Genomic DNA, 18,125 nt, shown 5'->3' with positions numbered 1-18,125 from the left:
AATCACAGAGCGCCAGTCACGAGGCTCCAGTCACCAAGGTCAGGCACTGAAAGACAATTTTCTAACCACTCATTTAAAAGTGTTCAAACACCTGAACAGCGGGTTAAGTACGGCAGGCTCTACCTGGCCTGCACACACTTTCTGTAGCTATGAATCAGTTTTATAGCTGTACTCATGTTCACAATGGCGTGTAACAGATTTGTAGCACAGGCCTCGCTGTGAAAGCCTCGTAGCCTGTAGATATGTCACAGCACTATCACGTCGCTACAGCTCCACGCCGGCAGTGTGAGAGGGACACATGTTCCATGCCTGTACCTGCTGATGGCCCTGATTCTGTGCCCAGTGCTCACACATAGTTCGGTGCCAAGCCTTACGCCGTTGTACAGAATCAGCCAATGTTGTTGGACAGGTAACGATGTTCAATTCGTCAAAAAAAACAAAAAACGATATTTTCAAGTTATTGATCATATTTCGACCTTCCTTCAGCTTGCAGATCCAGCGTCCACATTCTGTTCAGCAGCACACGCTCCGCTCCTGCCTCTCACCTAATGTGTATCGTGTAGCTCATCTTTATAATTATTTCAAAGGCGTAATTTTTTCATGCTTAATTATGAAAATTAGCTCCAAAATAAATGCAAATTATGCATGCCTAAGCGCTTCTACCTAACTGCCGTGGATTTTGTGCTCTCGCCCGGTGCCAAAGAGGCTTCATTTACATGCAGTGTCTGTTGAGAGCAGGATTTAAATATGGATTTAACTTGGCACACTGCTGCCTTGTGAGCAAATCTTTGTCTTTCTTTTTTCAGTGGCTAGGAGGCATAACTGAATCTTATTCACAATTTTCCTTCTCTGTGGAATTTTCTGTCTAAATTCTGTTTTGTTTTTTTTTCATCAATTATGACAGAGTGCAAGGGTGGCTTTATTTATAAAAAATGGGTAAAGATTTAGCCTAAAGGTATAGTATAAGGAGTATGAAGGAACAGCACAAACATTTTAAAGCAAGTGCTCAAATTGTAATAGAAAGCAACTTTGTTGATCAGAGGGAACCTTTAAAAAAAATGTCAATATTAGAAAGCATATGTTTTCAACAAGCTGCTCAGACACTAACACTCTACAGAAAGTTCAAGGGTCGTCATGATGATTGACTGAACATACGTATAGCAGTGGGAGCTATTTTTATAATTATTATTTTGATTGAGCTTAAAATCTCAGTGTAAAACTGGTCAAATCACAGCCAAATTACTGTACGGGAGAAACCTGCCATATCCTCACCGTTTCACACCAAAATACTCTTGCATGAGAACACAACCTTGACAGAAAGGCAAATATTTCTCTTGGCAGAGATCGGCTCTCTTCTGGGGTTTAATCGGCAAACAGGTGTCCGCGTCCCTTCACACAGACGTACAGTGTAGAAAAAAAAAATAACAGCAACGGAGCAATTACTCACAGAGGTGAGTAGCTTGCTTATGTGCTCTGGCACTCTAAAAAAGCCAGACAGTCAGAGCTTGATTGACTGCTGCCGGCCACCACGGTGAAAACGCACAAACTAGACGTGACGTCACTGAAGGAAACAACTGCTTTCCAAATTGCCATGGAGTCCGAGTGTTACCCTGGCAGGACAGACAGACATCGCTCGTGGGATCTGCAATGGAGAAGCAATCGATACAGACCCACAGCGAAGAGAAGAAATAATGCAGCCTCTGGCTGAAGGAGCATTACCTTTTCTTTCCTTAGTTCTGATTCATTTGAAGGAAGGATACGGAATACATCCTGCAGACTAAAATCCAACATTTGGAAATCTTAAAGCATCTCAGTCTAATCTAATATTAATATTTGATGCTACCCTATAAAAACTGACTGCTGGTTTTAATAAATTACTAAATAAATAAATAAATAAATTGTAGTGGTCAAGAAACTTCCATTTAAAACCTATTAAAAACACTCAGAATAAAGAAAAAGAAAAAACTGAAACAAAATCTAAATTGATTAAACATCTAGTTTACACTTAGTAGAAACCCCAGGATCTAGAAGTACTGCATGCATGAATGATTAAAGCTCTTCTGGATCCCAGACAGTGGATGGTACTGTGGCAGCTGATAACTTCAACAAGACAGACTTCAGACTTTCCTCATTAGTGACAAATTTAAAAATGTAAAACTTGTAAATAAAGCTTGTATTTGAGATTCAGTTTCTGATTCTTCTTGAATTGTATGCTCATATTTATCTGGATTAATTTTAATTTTATTAGTAGAGACTTTTAACAATGGACATTGTCTCAAAGCAGCGTTACATAAATATAAAAAAAATAAAATAAAAATGACTAAAATTAAAATGACATTTATATTTCTCCGTAATGAGCAGGCCTGAGGGAACGGTGGAGAGGAAAAACTCCCTGAGTTGACACGAGGGAGAAACCTTAATGACACCGGAGAGCGAGATTATTATTAACAAAGTCCTTTCTACAAATATAACTCCGAGCCTATTATTTACCATCTGTCATTGTGTTTATCACTAACATTAGCAAAGATAGTCAACTAGCTAATGTAGCATGTGTGTTCTGTGACTCAGCGTCATTCTCGAATATTTTCATGTTAAATGTGATAGGCTTTAATGTGTAAAATCACAAATCGAAAATAAATAAATAAATAAATAAATAAATAAAGAAAGAAAGAAAGAAAGAAAGAAAGAAAGAAAGCATTTAAAACATGAAAACAGGAAATCTAAAAATACACTCACAAAGCCATCATGACAAAGCCATCACGTGCAAAAATAAACACACATGCAATCATGCACAGGGATTTCAGTAATCTAAAACTGTGTGTGTGTGTGTGCCTGTGTGTGCACGCGCATGCGCATACATGTGCATTTGGTTGGGGTGGGGTGGGGATTGTTGGGGGAGAGAAGCAGTGAAGTGTGTCATTTAAAAAAAAAGAGAGAGAGAGAGAGAGAGAGAGAGAGAGAGAGAGAGAGAGAGAGAGAGAGAGTGCTTTATGTGTGTGTGTGTGAAGTGCAGGATACTGGTAGGGGCTTGATGAAGTGCGCTGGCGGTGGCAGGGGAGTTTGTCATGACTATAGCATCGTCTTCATTAGGACAGCCTCCTGCTTACCAAACTGCAGACTGTCACCCTGCGCTGTCTGTCACTCTCACACACACACACCACAACACGACTCCTCCGTGGGATACACACCTCTCCTCTCACACACATATCAAACACACACGCACACAAACAAAAGCTCTCGACATCATGCTCATATCAAACGTAATCCCATCGCTAGTTAAGGATGCAGAGAAATATTCATGAAGGTGTATGAAGATGACTCACAAAAAAAAACAACACACACACACATCTGAAAGCAAGAGCAGATTCATTTTCCTATGCAAAAACAAACTATATTGAGCAGTCCACTTCCAGGAACATGTCTAATGTCTAAAAAAAGTTTAAATACTCGGACCAGTGATAAGCCTGGTATTAAATATCATATAACGTTATGAAGTATCTGTTAGAGACTATGACTACTGCTAGCAGTGATATTTAGTGAGATTTCTCTAATCATAGCACACCTATTTGATGAATTGTCATGTCTTCCAAGACTACACACACACACACACACACACACGCACACACACACACACAGAAACCAGAAAGCATTAAACAGTGACTCAGTATTTCTCTGCTTCAGTGCTTCTCAAACATTCTCAAACAGGACTCATCGAACTTGTAGAACTAAAGACAGAATTCCACGGTACACTGAGCACACAGTTTTATTATGAATATCATTTACCCATTAAAATACCAGACTCGCTATTTAAATGTGTACTATAATATTCTGCCTATTTATTGGTGCCATAAAGTTTTGAGTTACTGAGGTTTAGATGAAACCTGTTCAATTAAACAAACTGTAGAGGGGACAATAATAATAATAAATGAATAAATACATAATAAACTGACACACCGACTGGCAGACACCCCGACAGGCTGACACACCAACAGGCAGACAGGCAGACACACCGACAGGCAGACACGCAAACACACAAACACACCGACAGGCAGACACACCGACTGGCAGACAGGCAGACACACCGACAGGCAGATACGCAAATACACAAACACACCGACAGGCAGACACACTGACAGGCAGACACACCGACTGGCAGACAGGCAGACACACCGACAGGCAGACACGCAAACACACAAACACACCGACAGGCAGACACACCGACTGGCAGACAGGCAGACACACCGACAGGCAGACACGCAAACACACAAACACACCGACAGGCAGACAGGCAGACACACCGACAGGCAGACACACCGACAGGCAGACAAGCAAACACACAAACACACCGACAGGCAGACACACCGACAGGCAGACACACCGACAGGCAGACACGCAAACACACAAACACACCGACAGGCAGACACGCAAACACACAAACACACCGACAGGCAGACACACCGACAGGCAGACACGCAAACACACAAACACACCGACAGGCAGACACGCAAACACACAAACACACCGACAGGCAGACACACCGACAGGCAGACACGCAAACACGCAGACACACCGACAGACACGCAAACACACAAACACACCGACAGGCAGACACACCGACAGGCAGACACACAAACACGCAGACACACCGACAGACACGCAAACACACAAACACACCGACAGGCAGACACACCGACAGGCAGACACGCAAACACACAAACACACCTACAGGCAGACACACCTACAGGCAGACACGCAAACACACAAACACACCGACAGGCAGACACACCGACAAATAATCCAGACTCCACTTTTAGGAAACCATTGTCTTTTGTAATCACTTAACTGCGATTGTTTAACATTAAAGTCTGAATTGAACAAAAGAAGAATTATGCATTCCTTACAGCTTTACCGTTTGCATTTGAAAGATTTCCTCAAGGAAACTTTACTGTTTTGGATAATCTGACTCATGAGGCACAGACAGATTTAGCAAATATAGAAATAAGCCCTTAAAATAAAACCCTACTCTGTATAAACAGTAATTTTCACATGAATACACAGACAGAGAGACAGAGAGAGAGAGACAGAGAGAGAGAGAGAGAGAGACAGAGAGAGAGAGAGAGAGAGAGAGAGAGAGAGAGAGAGAGAGAGAGAGAGAGAGAGAGACATAGAGTCTCCACAAAGCTACTGTCACCTCATTTTACCCAGCATTCCTGCTGAGCATGCACCACCTGACTCTTTATATTCCTGTCAATAACCAATCCTAAAGGGACTAATGCAGTGTCTTTGAAATAAAATGGCAGAGGTTTAAAAGTTTCTTTACCGCTCTCTACCAATCTCTCACTCTTTTTGGAGCCTTTAAGGGGTCCAGGCATAAGAGTTCTGCTGGATTTGTCTGGCCATGCCCAGTTCAGACGCATTAATCCAAACTCTCATTCCCCGCGATTTCCACACTTCCTTCCTGTGCTGTGCCCGCGCCATATGTTCACAATCGCTTATGGGGGAAAGGTGCCTCTTCCTCCAACCTTGAGCTCCATCAGAGGAATAGTGGCACATGAGCCAAATGGATGAGAAATTTATCTACCTCATAAAAAGGCTGTGGGCTCTGCAGAATATATACAAGTGATTTTGCCTCGCTCAAATGCATAATTAAATTCAGCACAGCCAGGAATACAGTGTCAAATGAAGTGCTGCCATTTCATATCTGATCACAAATGGAAACTCTGTCTAGAAGCATGAGCACAACACAACAAGAAGCTCGACTAAATCAATGCATCCGGTTATTTCATCATGCAAATAACTAAAGACGTGCGTCTTCTTATGCTTGCGACGTGCGCACATCGTTTTGTTCACCCAGCACACCCAACACAAAAGGATTACGCTATCACACCCCTGGGTGCTTGCAATCAAGACGCCGTTTATTGCATCAGGAGGATTTATTTTTATTGAGCTGCTCATTAGTGGGGTTTAATCAGAGCTGCGTCGTTATGACTGCTCCAACGCTGGTATCACATCGCTCATCAAGCCGGCCTGAGCACAACCACAAACAAATGCGTTCGCTCCGAGAGCTCTCCATCTCCTCCCCTGACATCCAGACAAGGCAGTGCATGTCAATGGATTTTATACAAATACATAAGTGCATGCGTGTCTATTTATGCATTTACATAACCCAGCACAGCCTAGCCCAGCACAGCCTGCCAATGCACATCCACACTCTCTAATTCACAAACGTGCGTCGTCTCTAATGCCGAGTGGCGACAATAATAAAAACACCAGAGTACATAAAACCCTCGGAGTCTTTCCACGAAGACTAGATGAGCCAACATGGAAGGCGGCCCGGACGTCATCGTCCTCTGCCTCCCACTGCACTGCATGTTGGATCGGTTGAATGTCCTGATGGGGTTGGCACACAGCAGTGCCAAGTGGGCATCAATGGCTCTGCCCTGTCCGTTCCTCTTGAACATGACCACCCATCACTGCCAACCTTTGTGTCACCGTCACGTCAAGGGGACTTGTGTAAAGAAAAGCAGTTTGCAGCCAAACGTAAAGTATTTAAAAAAAAAAAAAAAAATCATGAAAGGAGGGGAAAAAATAAATGACAGGCCAATATTAATGATGCAATAAACTGACTGATAGCCAATCGGAGCTTATGACCACTACCCTCAGAGATCCCATCTGTCACATGGTGAGAGGAGCCAAGATGACACACACTGAATAACACACGCTAGCTTTATATCGATTAACTCTCTCTGGCCCTGAGCTCTGGAGAACACGCAGAGGCCTTAGTGCTAGTGTCTTAAGTACTGCCAACAAGATTTTTCACGTATTCCTACGAAGAAGACATTCTACCAGTTTTAGTCATGTGCTGTTTGTATCATCATTAGCCAAGCTAAAGCTTGAAACCCCAACCAGGTTTAGCACTGTTTTATCTACTTTTACATGTCGAATATATTTGAAACGGAAATGTAATCGAGTATAAATACGATATAAAATATTATTTACAACATCGTACATAGTGATGTTGCGAGTGATGCATGATGCATTTGCAATATATAACCCGTAATAAAAAAAAAAATCAATAAATAAAAATATCTAAGAATTACAATCATAAACAGACACGAGGCTGCATAAAGGTTGAATGATTCAGAAAGGCTTTAATCAGGCCCCATCGTCTTTAATTTATTACTTTAAATCCTTCAAAAGACGAATTAAAACCAGGAACAAATCAGTGCTACACACTAATCCTCAAGTCTTTTTCAAGAGAAGAGATTTGAACTTCAATTTGATTGGTATTTTGTGCTACTGCAGAGAGGAGCAGGGGGGAAAATTGTTTTCTGAACCTGCAAATACCAGACCAAGTTAAGTGCAAATGCATTGCAGGGAAAATCTATACATAGGAGAGGCTGAGTCGGCCACTGCTGCGGATTAGCGCTCACACTACAATGGCTTCTCTTCATCAGCATTTTCTGTATCTAAAATGGAAATCCTGATAAAAGTATCAGGCTTCGGGTCACGCTCTGCACCACACTCAGGCGGTCTCGCGGCCCCAGGAGCAGTGCGGACTGCCGTACTGAGTGTTTGTGTTTGTGCGAGTGAACAGGAGTGTGTGAGAGACACCATTGCTTCTAGCATGTTCTTTAACCATGACAAACTGTGCTTATTGCCCGAGTGTGAGTCCACACGGCATGCCATCTCACTCTGGGCCTCTTCAGCACCTGCGCGGCCAGGCTGAGGTCTTATCGCTCCACAGCGGGGAAACTTTTTCCAGCGAGGAAACACAAACAGGCAAGCTGGCAGAGAGGTCTGCTTAATAAACTCAGATGATGAGAGGTAGCTTTAGAGTGCCAGCAAACCTCCCACAAACACCAAACATGGCTCCGAAACAAAGGCCACAAGGCCAATGCACTCGCTAACCACAACACACAGCCTACGATACCAGTGAACCCTGATGTATTCAGCACAATGCTCAGTATTACACACACGTGTGGGCAAATAATATATCTACTAACCCACTGGGCAAGTCGACACTCCAGCGTGCTGCAGAGTCTTAAATGTCCAAGTAATGGTAGAAACTTAGCAAGTTAAGTGCATCCATACAGATAAAGGACAACGAAGGATTTTATCATCATCATCGTCTTTTGCACATCATATCTATGCTCTGACAAACAGTCAGGGATGAGTTTTGGTGCATTCCATATGTCTGGTTAGCATCTTTATTTTCTCTGAAAGCTGCCTGTCTCTAACATGACAAGTTTGCACTTGAGAACTTGCTAAAATTTAGTCAGTGCTGCCACATACCTGTGTGTCCCTGATGCGTCTGGAGCCTGAAAAGAACGTTTGTCATCGGTGCAGGCTAACTAAACCACTTACTAGTTACAACGTAAAAACTATAAAAAAAAAAACTGTAAGGAGTAAGTCTTTTCTTTTCCTGGATGTTGAACCAATTCCTTTGCACACAAAAAGAGATGAATACAGCTTTTTCTATTAAAATGTACAGAGTCAACAAATAGTACTCAGAATAAGAATTTGAATATTAAAAAAAAAAGTTTCAAAATGACTCCTTGTAAAAGACAGAAAGAAACGGTAATGATTCAGTAATGATGTGAAGGACAAAGCTAAGCAGGACACCTGCCATGTCCCCTTACGTCTTTCTGCATGAAGCCCAACAACCACTGCAAGAGTGCCAGACAGAAAAGGGACATTATTTTACTTTTGCCCTCAACTCTTACTCCTAATCAAACTCCACCTGGACATAAGTAACCAGATGTTTTTCAGTCATTACAAGCGAGCGACCCTCATCGTCCCAGTTCTAGTGAAGTGAATCCAGCTGAACAACCCAGAGTTACTCTCTGGTTCTACATTTTATTTAACGTTGACTTGTGTGTATCCCTCAGTGTGAGGTTACAGAGATCAGAATATCTTCATTTCCCAGGAGAGACTTTGTCTATGAAGCATACGCTGCCTGGTCTGAACCCGAGCCCTCATTCAGGATAGCTACATGTCATTTAAAGTAGACAAACAGAAATCTTCACTGATATGACTCACATTAGCATCAGAGATGGGAATAACCTCTGCTCCGGGGAGTACCGGTAGCTGACAAGATGTTACGGATGCGTCTGACGAACATTTCAGAGCCCATTCTCGAGCTAGTACTCACAAATTCAATTCTGAGCTATGATTTAAGCTCACAGGAGCTTAATCTTGTTTCCACATACAGAGGGACTTATGGGTCAGACGTGTAATGAAATTGGAATGCGGTGGCTGGTCCATCTCTTGTAAAGTGAAATGATCTGGCCTCTGTACATCCCTGTGCCTCAGACCAGGATTATCAAATCAAACGGCTTTTCAAACTTGTTTAGCAAAGTCACAGTTGCGCTAAAACTGAACACGTCCGTTGCTGTGTCTCGCTGACTCGAACACTAAGGTCTTAATTGGGAATGGTCCGTAAATAGTCCATTATATTAGTTAATGTAAAAGGAGCTCACATCTGCTGGAAAGTGAAAGGGTGTCATTAAAAATGTGCTGCCGAGGCTCAGATCATCAGTGTAGCTACAGCTCTGATTATCATATGTCCCGAGGCAGTGAGCTCGTGGATACAAAACATGGATCTGAAGCTGTAACAGAGCGGAGCAGAGGAGGAAACTCGTATCTTCATCTGCCTTGGTTTTAGCTTCCCCTCCCCCAAAGGAAACGGCTCTGATGCCTCATCAAGCGTGGCAATGGTGAACTTAAACGCTGTTATGTTCATATTATTACTCAGACATACAGTACATAACACTGAACACTCCACCTATTACTGGTGTAAAAATAAACAGTTGGAACTATACATACATGATCATTATATAAAAAATCAAAGCTGTCTTATGTTACTCCCTTTCCTTAACTCAGGCTACTAGGCTGTATCAAAAGACTCATTTCACAATCTCTGTGCTCGAATCGTCTTTAAAAGCGCAACTTGAATAATGGAGCTGTTCTCCGAGGCGGCACACCTGAACAGCCTCCTGTCTCTGTGCTCCAGATTTCTGTGATTGCTTCATAGGTGCCGAGGGAACAGATGAGAAAGTTGACAGCTTCTCTGGAAGCACAGCTGAACCCCCCAAAGAAATGCACTTATTCATGCACCGCCGGCGGAGAAGAACTTCAAACACCGTGTGATTAGGAAACGAAAACACCCAAACAAATCAGCATTAAAATGGAACGTGGTTTAAACCCATTGATGGGGAAGTGACCAGATTTTTACAGTCTTTGTTGGAAACGTTAAAGATGGTGCGCAAGCCGGGCCAAATAACCTGACATCAAAGCAAATCGATCACTATGGCAACAGAAAGATCCTCATAAGTGAGTCAGCCGGCGACCCGCGATGCAGAAATGAGCCTAAAAAACTCTCACGTGAGTGTGGCCGAGATGGCTTGTAGAGGAAGCCGTAAATCTGGCTAAATCGGGCGTATGGCAGAGCGAACAGAACGTTAACTCAGAGAGTTCGTCTTAGAGAGGTCATGACTCCTTAACTCAACTATAGTGGCAGGTCTTTTCCCCAGCACGCTAAAATAACTTCTGAACTTCTGTAGAAATCATCACTAAAATAACCACAACACCCCACACCAAATTTCCAAAGTACTGTGTTACACAAACATTAATAAAAAAGAAAAAAAAATTGAGATGTGAAAGCAGAGAAATGTAGAAACTAACTCAGGGTGTCTCGAGAGACGATGACTTCCGGAGCACTTTAAAAAAAAAAGGTATCAGGGTGGTTTTAATAACAGAAACTGCACAAAGGCGCAGTCTCGGATGCTGGAAATCTTTGAAATAATAATCCATTCTGTTCTGCAGTAATCCATTTCAAAATAAATGTGTGATTAAATGAGCGACTTAGGCATTGTTTAAATCAGGAAAATAAAAAAAAAATAAATCCTGTGTGAATCCTCTGACAAGCCTTTGATGATAAGCTTTGCTCAGTACAGTTTTGTCACCTTTTATATATCTGCAAAGCAAAGCAGTTTTAATTTTATGTGAGAAATTATCTAAAAACTTCAAGCGATTCACTTTTTGAGGTTCCGAAACACTTGTGAAAAAGGAGGATGCTCAGGCTGAATAACATCGCGTGAATGCTAATCGTTTCGGATTCTTTCAATCCCTCATTAATAATTAATCAGGAGATGACAGTGTTTTCTAATCCAGAGACGGGAAGAGACAGAGCGCCAGTCTGAACACAAATGAAGCCTTTAGAAAGTTTTTCAGGAAATGTCAAAAAATGGCTAATTTATAGTGCGGTGTGTGGGTCGGTGGGGTTTTTTTTATCATATAACACCATTGATGTTCATGACTGAAAGCTATAGCTGCACATTAACAACATAATTACATTATCTACTGCTCTGAATCCGATTGGCCAACAATCAGCACTGTGTCCATTCAGTACAATCAGAGTTACAACATAGAGGAAGAAAGGTTTCACTGAAAGAAACATAACTAATTACTGTTGACAAAGAAGGTGGAAATACGGCAAACCAAAAAAATTATATCACTATCAGTTATTTTTCAACAGACATTTTCTCAATATATAACTCGATAAGATATAAGCGGTAACGATTTTACTGTCCAGTAAAGGACATTTATATTTACACAGCAATGTCATATGCCATACCCAGGACGTGTGGACTAACCGTGATGAAGCAGACAATAGAGAACTTTCTGTTGGTAAGAAATGCCACAGTGACCTGCAGGTGAGCCCGTGGCCATCCAGATCACACGACTCTCACAGCCTGATGCTTACGCTGGTGAAAGCAGAGCAGAAAGATAGCAAAAAATTTCCTTTCAGCTGAACAGGAAAACCCTTTCATGAACAAACCCAACATGCTGCATGAAGCGGGTAATCCCAAAGCAGCTCAGAAAACAGTCATGTGCTGTCAATCAAAAGGAAAGAAAGTAAAAAAAAAAAGTCTAGTATGGAAATCAGACGGTGCATCCTCGTTGCCATTTGGGTCGTAAGCGTGGTACGGCATGCTAGATTAACATTACTGAATGTACAGAAAGACGACAGAATCAGATTTTGCTTGTCACATCAAAAACAGCTTTGGAAAAGAATATTGCTTGCAGAGGGTCACAGAAATAGCTTTATAATCAGAGCAAGAAATAAAACAGCATTTGCCAACAAGCTTCTGACGTCATGGACCAACAAGCGAAATTCAGCTGCTGGCTTTTTGACTTTTAAGGGGACACCAGCAGTGGGGTTACATGACATACTGAACACAGCGTGTTCACTAAACATGGCGTCTACCTTATACCACAATATACTCAAGTATGGCAAGTGTTCTGGGCTACATGTTCAACTACAGCAAAAATGTTTATTATATAAAAGAATAATGATGTAGGATTTGATTGCAAAACAGAACTTTGTCAAACATTGTAGTCCTTACTCTGCTAGTGGGAAGAAACTAATCACTCTCCAGCCTACAGCAGGAAACGCTCAACCATTGACCCAGGACGCTTCATCAGATGCAGGAGTGCCATTGAGTTCTGTGCAGATTTATTAGGATAAATTGGAAAGAAATGTGCAGAGAGCCATATTTTCCTGACTAGATGACTTTTTTTTGGCCCCCTGGCAGGCACTGTAATTTATACAGAGCAGCAGTTACACAGTGCCAGTTATAAGCTGTGTGGCCTTAAAGACGTCTTGATCTTATGCTTAAGATTTGATGATATATATAAACAGCAAGGTTAAAGCCTAAGAAAGATTTAGCTTACAAAAACAGATCTTTTTTTTTTTAATGGCTTACAAAAAGTGGTTTTCATGTACGACCAAGGCAAAACCAGCCAACGTTTTCTCAGCATGCGGGACTGTTAGGAAAGAGTACCACACGCCTTCTCGTGAGCTGCTCAGAGATGTTAAGGCTGAGCACAACTTCGGGTTTCATGCGTTTGATCTGTAGAACACTTGCTTGGTCATAGTGCGATTCTCAATGTGTCATTACATTCTTAAACGCCTTCACTGTTATTCTAGTAATAAATGAAGTGTCATTTTATAAGGAGGCATCCGTACACTAGTGACTGATTCTGAAAGCTAGAATATTTGCATTGATTGGGGTCTGATTTTGTTTTTCAAACACCAGGTCACAATTACAAACATTAAAATCAACCTATGTGAAGCAAAAGTACACAGTTATATAACATTAAACAAAACGGTTACTAGAATTGACTAATTTGTCTTTAGATATCTATAAATTTGCTTCTTTTGACGGTTGAATGTTATTTTGCTCTTTTTTCCCCCCAGTAAAATTGCTAAATTGAGACAGAAATTAAGACATACTGCAGTACTTATAAGTGATTATACATGATTTTTATATGCATATAAATTAAAAAAAATTAAAATGTTGTTCATTATAATTAAAACAGTGGTTGAATTTTAGGCTCCATTACAAATTCTAATACAGACATTATAGACTGGGTCAACGTATGAGAGGAAGTGAACAATTTCATTTTTTTAATGACAATTCACAACAAATACATTGCTGCAGATGTTTTGAGATAGATAGATAGATAGATAGATAGATAGATAGATAGATAGATAGATAGATAGATAGATAGATAGATAGATAGATAGATAGATAGAGAGAGAGAGAGAGAGAGAGAGAGAGAGGACTTATTTATTACAATAAAATTACACACAGTCTGAGAACAAAAACATACAACAAGTACAACTTGCATTACAAACATAAATCCAGAGTATTGAAAAGTGCTGCGACTTTATGTCTTGCACCACTTGACAGATAAGGTGTAAGTCAAAGCTTGTGTTTCGTTGTGCTATGAAAATATATAAATATTCATTGTGCTATAATAAAACCTGTGAAAGGTGTAAAACGTTTTTTAACGTCCAATTCTGACACTAAATAAGCCTCTCTATATATGATCATATTGACAACTCAGGTTTAATGTTAATTCAAGGTGGAGCTTGAAATGTGTTCTGCAGGCAGTGATGCCTTCACACACACACACACACACACACGCACACAAAAACAACCGCACTATGAACCTGCACTGGCTCCTCATTAACCTCGACTCACTAAAATCTGAAACACCTTCAGTGGCATCTGGAATCAATCAGGATCACCGACTGCAATCAAACCACACTGAAAGGCACCTCACAGCACCAGCACGTGAATGTGGAAAGCCAGACATTCTATTATTAAAAAAAAAGTCCAGAAAGGATGTACCTGGTGCGGTGAACTGGCTGCTCCCTAGAGTCGTCGGCCTGTTTTTACCGCTGCTCACCGGCGGTGAAAACATCTAGAAGAAGACAGACAATTTTTTTTTTTTTTGTTAAATCCTATTCGGAAATCAGGACATTAAGCATTAACATTATGTACAAGCATAGCTGATACAAAAGCCTACTTCTAGATCTACACCTAAGCTTATATCTTCAGAAGAACATAAGATACAAAATTTGTGGTTTACAAAAGAGCGTTTTTAAGTCATTAAATTATAGTGTTGTGCAGAACACGATATAAATAAATAAAAGACTCAGAAACAGACTACAAAACTACATTTCTGTCATTCACCGTTGCAGCTTTAAAGCTTTACTCCAACTCATGTATGTACTTTAAAACATTTAAACAGCAAAAATAAACACAAAAACAACAAAAGGAGGTACGAAGTAAGGTTTGCTTTCTAAAAAATTAAGTCACCGACTGCACATCTGTTCGTCTTATTATAATAAATCACTGGTTTGTGTTGTGACCATAGTGAAATCATTCAATTTTTAATGATCAATAAAAATTACTCTTATAAATCATTATGTCACCCTCGAAGCTTTGGTGTTTAACTCTTCTTACACACACACTTCCTGTCATTATTTAATCCATTCGCAGGACTTTAAATGCTTGACTAGAAGCCAGATAAACAAAGCAGCGTTTCTAGCACTTATATGAAATTATAATTTACGTGTAAACAACTCAAATAAAGCGGATAAAGTTGATTGAACTAAATAAACTAACCCAGAGTGGCTTACCGCACTAAAATCCAGCAGGTCACTCAGCTCCTTATCCGTCCCTATAGCGGTGATCCGCTGCTGAGGATTCATCCTTAAGATACTACAACTCTAATGTAAACAAACAAACAAACATACATCAGTATAAAAGCCGCACCGCTAGTCACCACTAGCTAACACAAATAACACTTCACACACATTACAACCGCAAAATCTAACTTCTTGACTTCGGACAGGTTTTAAAACACAAACAGGATCATTTCTTCCCTTTTACTTTGTCGTTTTCTACTTATTTTATGTATGAAACAAATCCGTTAGCAAAAACATTAGCCACAGAATTAGTGTGTGTCATTAAACCTGGTCTGTTAACGAGGCGTTTAAATGTTAAGAATAAATTATTACTATAACGTTTACAACTCACCAGGTTTCAAAAGGTGACAGTTGAAGTAACCAAGCGTTATATTTATTTATTTAATACCTCAGATAGGGATTATATGTAAATGATAGTTTGGGGGGGAAATTTAACAAAAGAAGTCTGGACTCACTGTCAAGCTCACTGTCACACACAAGATGTTAATTAAACACACAGCATCGTTCAGAAATGGATTAAAAGCGTAACAACACCGAGATAAACTGACACAGAAAAGCACTGACTCTGCTACGGATACTTTAAAAACATAAACAGTGATAAAAGTCATCGTTATAGCCGTTATAAACAACGGCTAGTGGCGTTAGTTTCAAATTCGAACGAACACCGTTTAATTTCAGCAGATTTTAACGGATAAAAAAAAACGACATAAAAACAAGCACCGAAAGTCCAGAGATTTATATTCAGCCTCAATGAGAATAAATAAGACGAGAAATGTTAGGTTAAGTAAAGCGAAATGCCGACCATTCAGTCCATAACAGCTCCAGTCTTTCTGTATCCCAACTTCTTTCAGCCAGTCCAAACCTTTGCAAACTCGCTACAATAATTTTACCTTTTTTTCGTGTTTAAAATCCGACTAGAGGAGGTCGGGGTGGCAAAGGGATTGTAGTTTTCTTTAATGCGCGTCTGAACGACAGCGAAGTCGATATCTGTGTAATTAGCTTTTTTTTTTTTTTTTTTGCAAAATATCCACACTGGTTAAGTTGCGAGTTTCCCTTAGGCAGACATTTTTGCCTTGGCGAGAGCCTAAGCACACCGGTGACGTTAAAACAGTGTATCCCTCCGCACGCTCTACAGAGCGACACTGATGACGTTAAACCAGTGTATCCCTCCGCACGCTCTACAGAGCGACAATGATGACGTTGAAACAGTGTATCCCTCCGCACGCTCTACAGGACACACCGATGACGTTAAAACAGTGTATCCCTCCGCACGCTCTACAGAGCGACACTGATGACGTTAAAAACGGTGTATCCCTCCGCACGCTCTACAGAGGAACACTGATGAAGTTAAAACAGTTTATCCCTCCGCACGCTCTACAGAGGGATACACCAATGACGTTAAAACAGTGTATCCCTCCGCACGCTCTACACAGGGATACACCGATGACATTAAAACAGTTTATCCCTCCGCACGCTCTGCAGAGAGACACACCGATGACGTTAAAACAGTGTGTCCCTCTGAACGCTCTACAGAGACACACTGATGACGTTAAAACAGTGTATCCCTCCGCATGCTCTACAGAGACACACCGATGACATTAAAACAGTGTGTCCCTCTGAACGCTCTACAGAGACACACCGATGACATTAAAACAGTGTGCCCCTCTGAACGCTCTACAGAGACACACCGATGACGCTAAAACAGTGTATCCCTCCGCACGCTCTACAGAGGGATACACCGATGATGTTAAAACAGTGTATCTCTCCGCACAGTCTGCAGAGACACACCGATGACGTTAAAACAGTGTATCCCTCCACATGCTCTACAGAGGGATACACAGATGACGTTAAAACAGTGTATCCCGCCGCACGCTCTACAGAGGCACACCAATGACCTTAAAACGGTGTATCCCTCCACACGCTCTACAGAGGGATACACTGATGACGTTAAAACAGTGTATCCCTCCGCATGCTCTACAGAGACACATTGATGACCTTAAAACAGTGTATCCCTCCGCACGCTCTACAGAGAGACACACTGATGACGCTAAAACAGTGTATCTGTCAGCGATGCAGGGATAAAATAGACCCAAATGCATTATAGGACAATAAAACAGTGTATCCCTCCACGCTCTATAGAGGGACACATGACATTAAAATAGTGTATCCCTCCACACGCTCTGTAAAGCTTGTGGAGGGAGACACTGTATTAAAGTCATCAGTGTGTCCCTCTGCACGCTCTACATAGGTAGTGATGCGCCTTGATTTAGTATGAGACAAACCAGAAACCTTCCTAGGGGCAAAGTTTTATTTACACACTTTACCTTCTTACTTTTTCACATCTTTATATATTTGAAAAAAAAAAACATTTAATAAGAATCCTTTACAGCCAAAACTGTGCATTTTGTTTTTAAGTAATTAGTTAAGAAATTAATAACCAGTACACCATTCTCCTCCAAACACACTGTCGTACTGTAGAGTGATGTACGTAAGACACCCGGGACTATTTTCCTCCACCAGGATCACACACACACACACACACACACTCACACACACACACACACACACACACAGAGAGAGAGAGAGAGAGAGAGAGAGAGAGAGAGAGAGAGAGAGAGAGAGAGAGAGAGAGAGAGAGAGAGATTTTTAACTCCTGTATTAAACAAACTGATTTCTAAACGTGCTGTATTAATTTGTGTTTATACGTTAGACCAACCATTAAAAAAATCTTCCTTCTTATGATAATGACATCCTAATGTATATATCACCCAATACACTGAGATAGATCTACATTCGGATTGGTTATTTAACATATATGTGCTGCTTTTAAGGGTGTAAGCAAAAATTCATTCCACCTCCTTTTCTTGAATGAAAGCACGACATAGTGCATTTAATGATCATTCACAGACAATGGACGGTGCTATCCTTAAATTTTTCAAAAACCTCATAGCGCCACCTGTTGGACAAATCGGGAACAGAGGGCAGGTGTGTGCTGCAGCTGGGGCCACAAGCTGCCTGTCGCTATCCTGTAACAGCGAAAGGTCATCGTATGTTCAAC

General features: G+C 41.0%; 1 protein-coding gene across 8 annotated transcripts in view; it reads right to left on the bottom strand.

Annotated features, from left to right (window-relative positions):
• Positions 1–16,208, bottom strand: part of tcf12 (transcription factor 12) — an 81,483-nt gene extending 65,275 nt beyond the window's left edge. The window contains exons 1-3 of one of the 8 annotated variants that reach the window (XM_047811717.1): positions 15,870–16,208; positions 14,999–15,088; positions 14,205–14,277 (exon numbers count right to left, since the gene is read on the bottom strand). In XM_047811717.1, coding sequence (XP_047667673.1) covers positions 14,205–14,277; positions 14,999–15,088; positions 15,870–15,872 — 166 coding nt within the window. In that variant the 5' untranslated portion in view covers positions 15,873–16,208. Of the gene's footprint in view, positions 1–11,657; positions 11,763–14,204; positions 14,278–14,984; positions 15,089–15,869 lie in introns of those variants that run through there. The other 7 variants (XM_027136956.2, XM_027136957.2, XM_027136961.2 and 4 more) reach the window with 7 other exon arrangements.
• Positions 16,209–18,125: the final 1,917 nt, after the last annotated feature.

The sequence above is a fragment of the Tachysurus fulvidraco genome, chromosome 1 (assembly GCF_022655615.1).
Source record: "Tachysurus fulvidraco isolate hzauxx_2018 chromosome 1, HZAU_PFXX_2.0, whole genome shotgun sequence".
Classification (NCBI taxonomy): Eukaryota; Metazoa; Chordata; class Actinopteri; order Siluriformes; family Bagridae; genus Tachysurus; species Tachysurus fulvidraco.
Note: the sequence above shows the minus strand (reverse complement) of the source record. Positions and strands in the feature narration are given on the sequence as shown.